The sequence below is a fragment of the Podarcis muralis genome, chromosome 5 (assembly GCF_964188315.1).
Source record: "Podarcis muralis chromosome 5, rPodMur119.hap1.1, whole genome shotgun sequence".
Classification (NCBI taxonomy): domain Eukaryota; kingdom Metazoa; phylum Chordata; class Lepidosauria; order Squamata; family Lacertidae; genus Podarcis; species Podarcis muralis.
The window spans coordinates 61,704,557-61,717,166 of record NC_135659.1 but is presented as its reverse complement, the minus strand read 5'-3'; the positions used below and the strand labels follow the sequence as shown (position 1 = coordinate 61,717,166).

The 12,610-nt window shown below is 43.3% G+C and overlaps 1 protein-coding gene across 1 annotated transcript in view; it reads left to right on the top strand.

Moving 5' to 3' along the window:
- SLC41A1 (solute carrier family 41 member 1) overlaps positions 1-12,610 on the top strand; it is a 39,495-nt gene that overhangs the window by 545 nt on the left and 26,340 nt on the right. Inside the window, exon 2 of the mRNA XM_028734353.2 lies at positions 1,623-2,969. Coding sequence (XP_028590186.2) covers positions 2,583-2,969 — 387 coding nt within the window. The 5' untranslated portion in view covers positions 1,623-2,582. The remainder of the gene's footprint in view (positions 1-1,622; positions 2,970-12,610) is intronic.

Sequence of the window (12,610 nt, the reverse complement as noted above, 5' to 3'; positions counted from 1 at the left end):
GTTCTGGCAAATAGCTTTGTTTCCCTTCATGGTAAGATGCTGGGGCGATGGAATAGATTGGTAGTATGGATCGGTGGGAAGAGTAAAAAAACATAAATGTGTCTTATTAATTTATGGCTGGCTTGGACTTGACTTTCTGACTGAGCAGGCAGAGTCACGAGTGTAGAGTATTGGAGGATTGATCTAAGGATGTGGTGTATTAATAGAATGGATGAGGGTACAGCGTGTGAAGAGATACTCCAATTGTAACTTGCTGTCAGAAAGGGCTTGCGTCTGTGTGTGGATTATGAAACTAGATGGGTTACTCAGAACCCTAAATTGCATTGTAGGTGATGTGTGTCATGCGATTTCATGGTAAATGAGCTGCTGCTGACTAACTCATATCTTAAACATCACTTCCTTTCCAAATTTATTCTAATACAAAAGTTGGGATGCTTATCCAAGAATGAGTGTCTTGTATTATGCTTCCTTCACACGCGAGAGTCTTCAAACTGTAACCAGGAGCTCCTTGATACTCTCCTGCAATAAACATTAGAAGAAATTCTAGATTTTAGGCAATGTGGCTGTCTGATGTCTCGTGAGTAAAATTGTTTGGAACATACTTCAAAGGTTTAAACCTCTGTATTCAAAATTGCATTGGCTTCATAGTTACCCATGCAACACTGTCTCTCACTAATGTGACTGACCTTTGTGTTGCTAGCAACAACTGATGCATGGCCCTTAATAATATTTTCTTTTGGTAACTGCTGTAGTGTGTTGAGATGGCTTGCTACACATGTGGCTCTACGTGTAAATACAATACAGAAGTTGCTAATGCACCTTCCACCCTGTCCCAAGCCATATGTTAGCAATTGTTTGGGAAGAAAAGGAACTAGATGGTGGGATGTGTCTGGCTTTCTTTATCCTAAAGACACAGTGAAATTATATCTTTAAAGACTGACAAACTGGTAGGTTTGAGGCTGCTTTATAATGCAAGGAGAATGGAACTTGGAACCTTGCTGCTCCACTCTGCTGCTTGCGTTCTTGTGAGCTAGCTGGTGAATTAAAGCATCCTGCACACAGCAGAGGGCAGTAGTGTACATACACATTCATGCCGCTGTTGTGGATTTTATGGGTTTCCTACTTGTTGCAGGCAGAAGCTGTCAGGTTTCTGGCTTTAGGACTCAGAAATGCCATGCGTGTCCATCCTGATTGAGGAATGGCCCTGATGGTACAGCATGCTTGCCTGACTCTGTTTCAAGGGTGTTCATTGGTTGCAGTTGCATTGGCTCACCAGCAATGAACAATTGTGTTTGTCCTCTGCATGGAACACATCTGTGCGCTATGTCCTGTGACTGTCGGGTGTGAAAATCTCAGACGGAATTTAATGTCGGAAGGGGAAATTGGATAGACATGGTGGTAACAGAGGAAACATAAGGGCCTCTTCCTTTGCAGCTGTTTTTATATTGATGTGTGTTTAGGGGGTTTTTTAATTAAAAAAAACAACACCGGCATATAGAAGAACAGTAAAGCTATTGATGTATACACTAATACATGGGAGGGAGGGACTTTATGAATGAAAGAGTTATTCTTTAGTTGCCTAAAAATTGTATCATGCATTTTCCACTCTTCTGTGTTTTAAGGTGAGAGCAGCGTGTTCCCTGAAGAGTCTGTAGAAGAATTTTCCGTTGCTAGCATTGGACAAGCTCACAGCATAAGCCTGTCTGGGATCTTCATGTTGCTTTAAATAAGAGCCTTCATTGCCGCATGTTGTAAGGTGAGAGATTTCCTTTCTGAGAAAAAGGGTGGTCCCTTCTCACAGCTCACTGATAGCCGGGCTGTCTTGGGAAGAGTGTGAAGAGACAGTCGGAGAGGGTGAGAAGGCCAGCCTGGAGACCTGAACCAAGCCCTTCATAATTGGCTCGAATCTCATGATATCAAGGCAACCTGATCTTCATTCTGGAGAAGAGGAGGAAGAATTTTTCAAGCCTTCCAACTTTCTGGGTAGCAGGAACTGCCTAGGAAACAAAACTCGGCACTTACTCTGTATTTTTGTTTGTTTTAAAGCTAGAATCCAAATTTATCTCAAACTGTTTTTAAAGACTCTAATCTACAAAGTGGTTTTGCTGAAAAATCTCTTTTCCCCATCCACTTTAAAGAGCAGCTGAATTCGTTGTTGCATTAAGAACTGAGCTTGATATCAGGATTTGAGAAGCTGATGCTCTGGAAACTTACAAACCAAAGAAACTAACAATTGCAGGCACTTTACATTTTGCACTGAGTGTGCCCCAAAGACTCTTGCCTTGAGAGAGAACTCCAGGGAAGGTTGAAGCAGAGCAGATTTGATCTCACCAGAATCTACTGCAGTGTCTCTGCTGGCTCTGTGGCTGGCGTCTCCCATTCCGGATTGTGCTTGATGGGGGTTTTTGCTAGGGGAGCAGACCTTGCGGCTAAGGACAGAATTGTCGAACTGGGGGACTTGGAATATATATGTCGAAAGGCATATTGGCTTAACCCCCAAGCAAAAGACTTTTTCTCTGCTGGGTCCCTTCTGTAGTATATCAAGGGTTGAAGGCTGGAGAAAGCCTGCATAATCTTGCAACATGACCTCCAAGCTGGAACAAAAGGAAGCTCATCACACCAATGGCGTGGTGCTACCCATTGTTGCTGGCCCTATAGACTGTCTCTCCAGTCCTGACCGAGAACATCTCGTTGAATCTTCCGAGTTTTTAGGGCCTGAAGAAGGAGGAGGTGTCGAGGTGGTAGTGATAGAATCCCGAGCCAATGCCAAAGGGGTGCGTGAAGAAGATGCCCTGCTAGAGAATGGCAGTCAGACTACAGAGAGTGATGATACCAGCACAGACCGCGGCCCAGAACCAGCCTCTCCTCTAAAAGAGACCTCCTTTTCCATTGGGCTGCAAGTCCTCTTTCCTTTCCTGCTGGCAGGGTTTGGGACAGTAGCAGCTGGGATGGTCCTGGACATTGTGCAGGTAAGACTAAAAGTTTTCAGCATGGAATGGGCTCAAAATTCTGTATCTGGGCTTGTAACTTGCTTTATTGTTAGTGTCTTTAAAATCCCATGAGAGTGATTTGCTGCTCATTACTTTGGTGGGAGGCAGAGGTTTTCCATTAGAAACCATTATATATTTATTCCCCTCTTTTTTTCAAGCTCATCTTCCTTAGATTGCACATGTGAGAGGTAGAATAAGCCTCCCTCTTCTGGAAGCAATTAAAGTTTAGGTGGTCAATAGCAGTGTGACCCACTCTTTCTGTTCCTGAATCTGAATGCCTTTTAATCACCCAAGACCCATCTTTTTCTTATAAATCTCAGCTTTAAAAGAACATAAACTCTAAAACCCAGCCTCTGAATTGAAAATAAACTTCTACTTCTTAGAGATGGAGTGTCAGGAATGTAAAGACATCTAGAGTTCTCCCAAAAGTTCAGATCCTAGAAAGTAAATACAATAGAGCCAAACCCAACACACACACCCAAAAATGTGAAGCGAACTTTTTAAAAAATGCACTTTTGGTGGTGTTTACAGAACTGATGAGCATATGTGTGCCTGAAGAGTTGCCAATCTGGGGAAAACTCAAAGAGCTGCAGTAAACGTTTTTAGCCGGGGGCCGAGACCTGTGATATTAATTGCTGGCAAATCCAATCGGCCGTTACCCAGTTAAAAGACTTGTTTAGCTAAGGGATGAAAATGTGTTCTCAGCTTTTGCATGTGGTCTGGCTTTGCCCAAATGCAGAATCTCCTTAATGTATTTCTAAATAAATATTAGAAATGTAAGGCACAGTGGAGATATCCAATAGATATCTCTTGAAACACTAGCTGTCATGTGGAGCTTGCCTCCTCGCTCTCAAATGACATTGCTGAGTTACTGGGATTACGGCGTCACTGGCCTCTGTGCCTGCAGTGCAGCTATCTGGCAGGTCATGTTAATGTTAAAGGCCGAGGCTCTCTCTCAATAGTCTTATCTGCCTCATTTATGCAAGCCAGGTAGCACTTTGGACAGAATCCGACCCTACAGTTTCAAATTGCGGCTGCCTCCTGAAGTGACCGGGTGACCTACTATAGCTTAACATTAAACATTCAGCTAAAAGAGCTTCTGCTTAAGCGCCTTGGTTTTAAATACTTCGTGAAATTTCAGTTTCATACAATTTCTGTGCTTTCAGGAGCTTAGAGGGAGTTGTCGTTGCTAGAAATTGAAATAAGAAACCAATGTGGTATAGCTGGACCTGGAAGAGCAGGGTTCAAATCCCCACTCAGCCAGGAAACTTACTGGTAAACTTGGAGCAGTCACCTACCTCAATGGGTTGTTGTGAGGGGGGGAAATGAGGAGGATTAGAGTTCTGTTAGAGTTGATGGAAAGATGGGATATTTTAAAAATTAACAGAGCACGGTGTAGCTTTGTAGCCAAATGTTCTTGCTCATCTTGACAAATTAGAACTGCACCGGTCATTAAACCTAATGAGATTCATGGGGGTGTGTTTTAATGTTTTGTTTTATGTTGATAACTTAAAAGTCCTACTGGAGCAGGCCAGAGGCCCATCTAGTTTAACATCTTTCCTCACAGCGGCCACAAGCAGACCAGAATGCAACAGCAGTTAACCCACATGATTTTCAGCAGCTGATACTCATGAGCTTACTGCCTCTGACATTAGAGGGAGAGCAATAGCCATCATGGCTAGTTGCTGTTCTTTCTTAGAATCATAGAACTGTAGCGTTGGAAGAGACCCTGAGGATCATCTCGTCCAACCCCCTGCAATGCAGGAATAAACAGCTGTCCCATACAGGGATCGAACCTGCAACCTTTGTTATCAGCGCCACACTCTTTGTTGATAGCCGTTTATGTACTGCCTAAGTGTAGAAGGCTGATCGCCGAAGAATTGATGCTTTTGAATTATGGTGCTGGAGAAGACTCTTGAGAGTCCCATGGACTGCAAGAAGATCAAACACATCCATTCTTAAGGAAATCAGCCCTGAGTGCTCACTGGAAGGACAGATAGTGAAGCTGAGGCTCCAGTACTTTGGCCACCTCATGAGAAGAGAAGACTCCCTGGAGAAGACACTGATGCTGGGAAAGATGGAGGGCACAAGGAGAAGGGGGCGACAGAGGACGAGATGGTTGGATAGTGTTTTCGAGGTTACCAGCATGAGTTTGACCAAACTGTGGGAGGTAGTGGAGGACAGAGGTGCCTGGCGTGCTCTGGTCCATGGGGTCACGAAGAGTCGGACACGACTAAACGACTAAACAACAACAACAAAGTGTAGTTGGGGTGTGCTTCTCAAGATGGGGCTGTGTAAATCTAAAACTCAGACCTGATCATTATTATACAACATCCTGGGTGTTTTGTTTCATTGGCAGCAGATGCAGTTTGGGTTGGGGAAGGTGCTCAGTCATGGCATAAATGCGCAAACTAATCAGATTTCATTTTTTTCTCATGCAGCGGCAATATACACCTTCTCGTTTTTCAGTGTGTAGGGTGTTAGGCCTGTCTTTTACCATCTATATAATAACAACTTCATGTGATATGTTTTTATGCAAGTTTTCATGCTGCTTGGATCATCATGAAAATATAATTCATAAGTGAGTGTGTGCATGAAATTAATACCCTACCAGCCTGAGCTTGGAGGACTTCCAGATCCAGTTGATGGAGTCTTTGGAAGAGTCCCAATACTGAGCCCAGATTGAGAAATCACATCCCTACCAAAGTGAATGTTAAAATTAATCCTAGGTCAATTTTGTTGGAATAGGTGCTAACTGATAAGATACAAGCTAGTGGGCATCTTACCTGTTAGCAAGTCAGCATTGTACTAGTTACCTTTTCTACCAGAGTGATTTCTTGGGAAAACTTTCTATACTGGACGTGATTCAGTCTTTTTCGGTGCTATCTAAGCTTCTCATTGGGAGTGGAGCAGTATATAGTGTGAAGTTGTCTTGCTCAGAAATAAGCATCTCTAAATGACTGTCATGCTTTAGAAAGTTGCATGCATCTGTGTTACATGGGAACTAGTACAATACCAATATTCCAGCCTTCCTGCTCACAATGGAATTATACAAAAGCAAAATCTAAAACCATTGGACAATGTCCTAAGAAATTTTTTAAAAAGAGACTAATCTGCTTGTATTGGCCACCTTTCTTTGAAAGTCAAAGCTGTTAATACCTTCAGGCTTGGTTCATTCCCACTGGTATTTGGAAAGCACTCCCAGATTGTTCATAGCTCAGTGGGAAATCTGAACAACCACCAACTCCCCCCCCCCCCAGAAATAAGTAGGTCTTGAAAGTTAACGGCAGGAGCCTGTTGGCATCTCCCTAAATGCCAGTGTTGTCAAGTCTTACTCATGGAACCAGTCAATTTAATTTGTTTTTCCTTTGGGTGGTTCTTTTCCTTTGTGGTCTTTTTGAGTCTCTTGGTTCCCCAGCAGTTTGACACCCACACTTTTATTTTTCACCCCCCACCTGCAAAAACACAATTTCCTGTCTGAATCACTGAGATGCAGCTCTGTGGGGCTGGCTTGCCATCTCTTCCTTTGCTTTCATGAATGTTGAGTTGTGAAGACCTTTTTCTGGGTTAGGGATGAAATACTTTGCTGTCTGTTGCCTTGCTCCCAGAATTGTTCCCTTGTTGTTGTTTAGTCGTGTCAGACTCTCTGTGACCCCATGGACCAGAGCACGCCTGCTGTGAGCAAATTTCTAACCCAGGAGTAGCCCCAGTCAGCATGGCCAACAGTTGCTGTTGAACATCATTTGGAGGTTGGCTACCCTGTTCTTGGAGCAAGCTGTTCATTCTTTCTCTTTGAGGCTTTCAAGGAACAATTAGATAAGTCTATATCCTGGTGCAGCACTGTGTGCACTTGTTTCTTGAAACCACAGTTCCCGGAGTTATGTCATGAAACTATTGTACGCACAATTGCCTAGGGGTGGATTGTCACTGGTAGAGCATAGCAGTTTGGACTCTTTGGAGCCAGTGAGCAACTGTCTTTCTGCAAGTGATCAATTTCCCCCTTGCCCTTTTTAAAGGCTTCCAGGCATGCTTTGATACTGAGCAAAGGACTGGGCTACTCAAGAGGTGAGGGGAAAGTGAGAGTTAAAATGGATGTGTATTTATACCTCTTGCTTGATCTTCAGCCTTAACAAGGGAGGATAAGAATAGTCACTATTCTACAGTAAAATGGTACACAGTGAGACGTGAAGGTGCAGAGGGCCAGGACTGAAAAACGGGGTGGGGTGTTTTGTCCCCATTTCCCATTTGCTTTTGTTTTGCTTTCACATTTCCTTGTCTGCTAGCAAATGGCACAATAGCCAAACAACTTTCCAAGGTAAGAAGTGGCAGTTGTAAAGTGTCACATGAGCTGTCTATCAAATATACTTTTCCGCACTTTCCCCCAATATTCCAGTTTAACATACCCTTTATACAGAGGCCATGTGCTGAGACATGTATGTGGAATTTGGGGCATGGGGTTTGAGCTAGCTGCTTTGATCCCTAAACAGGACTAACTTTTTACCAGCTGGGATAGCTCAGTTGGTAGAGCATGAGACTTTTCATCTCAGGGTTGTGGGTTCTAGCCCCACATTGGACAAAAGATTCCTCCATTGCAGGGGGTTGAACTAGATTATCCTTGGGGTCGCTTACAACTCTACAATTCCAGTTTAGTTGATACCTATCATGCATGTGCAAAATTACCTTTTTCAAAAAAAGATTGGACAGGAGAAAGGGTCACTGGAAAGCTTCTTAGGTTTGTATGGGAGAAGATGGTATTCTACATATGTACTCAGGTCATTTAAAGATCACTTTGAACTGGACATAGAAGGCAGTGAAGATGTTTTAATGCTGGGGAATATGGTCATGGTGTTGTCTTGGTGAACAGTCTATCATATTCTGTACCACTTTTTGATATTTTCCAAAGGCACTCTTCACATGCAGTGTCTTGGAGCAGTTTGACCTAAATATAGTAGCGCATCAATAGTTGTCGCCCATCCATCTGTCTCAGAAGAGATTCAGCTGGCATTCTATTCATAACTGGTGAAAGGTATTGTGATCTCCAGGTGCCCTTGATAAATCCTTCAGCAATGTTGGATCCGAAAGCAACCCTCTGGTGAACCTGATCTTTGTGAGCGGAGTGCAGGCTCATCCAGAACATGTCAGATACCAATTCCATAGTCTGATAAAACGTCTGGAGCTGTGTGCGATGGCGGAAGGTGTTGAGGGTGCTGTCATCTGCTTATTCTACCATTTGGCAGCATGTTGGCGCTTGGAGGCTTCCACCCTTCCACGTTTGGAATAAATAAACACTGTCATTTGTTTATCAGATGTGCGATGCTAATGAAAGACTAAGCATGCAAAGGCTTCAGGCGCAGCTGCTGTGCTTTTGAACCTGACCCTGTCCTCTTAAACTGCAAATGTGCCCTCTAATAATCCGAGTCAGGCGGCTCATTGCTTGCATTTAACATGGTTTCTCCTGGACAGCGAGGATTTCTACTGGAGGCGTCAAACTCATGTAGGGTTTTTTCCCCTTTTCCTTTTTTTGCTTCTGGCATTCATGGTGCCTTGATAAATATGAGATCAGCGTCTAATCTGTGCTTTGTTACATCCTTCTTCCCAACCTTATCATCCATCTGTGGTCAGGCATTTTACAAGCAAACAAACACCTGATTCCCCCCCCCCCAAAAAAAGCAAGCTCAGGAAGATTACACTTCAAAATTAAAGCTTAAATAGCTTTCTTATCCCTTGCCCAAATAATAAAGGTCTTGCATTGTTTCCAGAAAACACTCTGGCTAAAGCCTCTGGAAAAGGAATGGCACTCCAGAATGTGTGAGTTTCCACCAAGGATGCTTGTTTATATTAATTATCCACTCTCAGCACTCATACAGCCTGATCCTATGAATGGTTACTGACGCCTACTGAACTCCTCACTTGTTTGTGCATAGGATTTCAGTGTTGGGGTGTTATTTGGAAGCTGTTCTTGCCTGACTAACAGGGATGTTCTTCTGAGAAGCTTTCATAGTGCACTCCCATATTGAGCCTGTGTTTGACGGTAGCCCATGACCAGTCATACAAAACTGCTTCTTTTACAGTGGTACCTCGGGTTACATACGCTTCAGATTACATACGCTTCAGGTTACATACGCTTCAGGTTACAGACTCCACTAACCCAGAAATAGTGCTTCAGGTTAAGAACTTTGCTTCAGGATGAGAACAGAAATCGTGCTCCAGCGGTGCGGCAGCAGCAAGAGGCCCCATTAGCTAAAGTGGTGCTTCAGGTTAAGAACAGTTTCTGGTTAAGTACGGACCTCCGGAATGAATTAAGTACTTAACCTGAGGTGCCACTGTATTTGCATCCCAACCTTCTTTCAAAGAAGCTCAGAATGCAGAGCTTGGTGGGCCCACATGGTGTTTCCAAGCACATCCTCCCCCCTGTCAAAACTCGCCAGGCTCTGACCTGCTTTGCAGATCTCCTTTCTCTGTGGCCTGATCCCTGATGTTTACATCAAGATTCTACTTATCTAATTGGCAAGGGCTACAAAGTTGAACTGCCATCCGATGACTGTAATTTTCTTCCTGCGCTGCTTATAATGATCACTCGTGGGAACTCGGCTGTAATAATGCTTTGCCTGAAGCAGAATAAATGCCACTCGTTTTTCCTTTCTTCCCCCCTTTCATCCAAATATCAGTGCTTAAGGACAGGAGTGAAACCTTCCACGTTCTTGGACTTCAAAAGGTGGCATTAGTATGCCAGAAGACAATCTGGAAGACAGCGTAGAACTTCATTTGATCTTTAGATACTGAAGTTGCTGGGTGCTGTTGCATCTTAGGGGGTGGAACTTGAACTTCTGTGAATGGAAAGTGTTGAGAGCCAACCTGTGACTAAACTCTGGGTGGTAGCAGGGTAGTGAGAAGGTATTTGACAAGTATGTATTGGAGAGCAGCAGTAGACCCATTCCCATTCACAGCTAATGTGACTCTGATGTGACACTACAGCCCTTTGAATTTCAGTTCTCTTTAACTTCCCAAGCAGATAGTTTCAGGGCAGGCAGCTGCAATCTCGTAAGCCTCCCCTGGTGCTCCTACTGAGGGATTTTGTAGGTCCGGTCATTATATTAGAACCACTCCTACTGCTCTGTTAGAGCCCCCACACCCAGTCTCTAACAAACCCTGGCTACAACTTGCGGTGAAGGAGGAGAGACCTTAACCACAGTTCTGGGTTCAAATGACTTTCCAAGCCAAACCTTGGGTCAGTATCTGTACTGTGCATAGCAACTAAAAGGGTAATCTCTAAATTTAGCAATCTCTAATTATATATATTTTCTTGGATCCGTGAAATGTGTTCTAGGAACACATTGCAGCCTTGTGAAGTTTAGAGTTCCAGAGTTCTAACGGAAAAAGCTAAAGGCAGAGTTGTTCAGAAAGTGGATCTTTTGAAGCCTGCAGCTTTTAAGTGCTGCGTAGAAACCCATCTGGCGCAGGATATGCTTGGATGGGTAAGAGATTCTAGGCTAGCAGGGGAGATGCTTTCACAGTAATGGATGTGAGATAATTGCAAACTTTTTCATCTGGCTAGCAACATGAAAGTACCAGCAAAGCAAACTCTTTTTTTTTTTTTTTTTTTTACTTTGGCTATGCAGGGATTTATACAGGATGCCTTGGACTTCCATTGCAATGCAAGGGAAACATCTTGCATCTAATTTTTGTTTGAGGGGGGGACATTAATTGTGTTATCTATCATATGCCCGCAGGCTGAGATGTCTTCACACTGGAAATTTTAGGAGATCTCTTCCCCTTACATAAGAGGTTTAATGTTATAGGCTCCCTTTTTAGCGCTTTGATATCTCTTACCGAAGGACACTCTCTACTTGCAGCAATATTTACCCTCTGCAGGAGCCGGTAATATCCTGATCATGGTTCTAAATACGCCAGTAGGTTTGGCCTTGCGTGTATTAAAAGGGAGTTGGCGTAAGTGAAGGCTCTTGTTTCCTTTCCTTGGAAAGAGCTTCTTCTCCCTTAGGGAACATCCCTACTTGGATTGTATTCCCGCTGGATCCAGTTACAACTCCTAGCGGATCCTCTGCCTGCTCCAGCTTCAAGTGCAGGCACCAAGGAACCTGTCAGGAATATTAGAGAAAAATAACTTGATATTGTGATCCCCAAAGTCTCTGCTCCGATGCCTAATTCATCGTTTTACTTAGTCTGACATGTTTTGAAAATGCTTCCTGCCTAAATTGCTTGTTCTTAAGCTTTGCTTCGTGGTTGAACTGTAGCCTCCGAGCTGTGGAAAAATCGAGAGAATGAAAATGAGTTACATTCACTCTCATATTAAGTTTCATACAGCTAACTTTTTCTGCCTGGAAAGAAACTCTCTGCATTCTTATTTTTATCTCTGGACTCTTAGCTCATTGTTTTCTAATCAGTGTCTGCCAGTGTTGATCATGGAATCACAGAAGTATAGATTGGAAAGGGGCCAGAGGGTCATCTAGTCCAACCCCCCTGCAATGCAGGACCCTAACACAATTTGATATGAGTTCACTTACTTTATTCCAATCTCCAGAAAAGTAAAGCAAGACCTTTAAGGGGTTTATGAGGAAGGAATTTGGTTCGACTTGTATTGTTAATGCCACTTAACGTGATGCAACGAACATACAGTGAAACTATCTTTGGTGCATCAAACTTTGGGGGTTATGGGTAGAAAACTCAAACATAACCTAAAGTCATAGGATTGTAGAGTCTGAAGGGGTCCCGAGGGTCATCTAGTCCAACCCCCTGCACTGCAGGAATCTTGCCCAGCTTTTGAAATGCCTCTGTACTTAAACACATGGAATAGTGGTATTGGTATATGCTATCTTACCATACCTTGCTGGTTGTTTAACAATAAATTCTTAGAATGACATTAATTCTTACAAAGATCTTTCTCCCAAATAACCTGAGTAATATTTTAGTGTCCATATAATAGCCAGCAGGACCCACGTTGTGTGTTCCTTTATGGGTAATTCTCACATTTAGCTGAATGGTTAAGAGATTGCTCATTTGCAGTGTCTTTTATATTAGACTTGATTCTCTATCTACCGTGTCAAAAGTGTATATGAAACCCCATTGGCCCCACTGGTGAGTTCTCCTCCCAATGCGAATAGCCCCTGCATAGGAAAGAGTTGCCTGAAGACTGTAGAAGGGGAAGAAAGCATTGCATTCTCTGTCTGTGCCTCCTGTGATCTCAATCATTAGCAGCCCATCACAGCAGCTGATGCGGGTTTTGCAAACCTGTACATCAAATTAATTTAATGCTTCACCTACTTTGACCCTGAGAGCAAAGAAGCTGTTAAGAAACAGGTCTAGGAGGTTTTGCAAAGGAGAGGCGCTTTCTTTTAAAGGCTGCCAAATACTGCCTTTTCCTCCTCTTTCCTAACACTTGTGGACAAATAATGTTGGAAGATTCCAAACAGGTAAAAGAAAGTACTTTTCACACAGCGCAAGAGACCCACAAGAGACCATCTTAAAAAGTCTACTAGACAAATTCAGAGGGCTCAGAGAGGGCTATCGATGACTACTAGCCATGATGGCAATATTCAGGCTCTGCCTCCACAGTCAGGGGCCCCAGTAATGCTTCTGAATACCAGCTACTAGGAACCACAGGA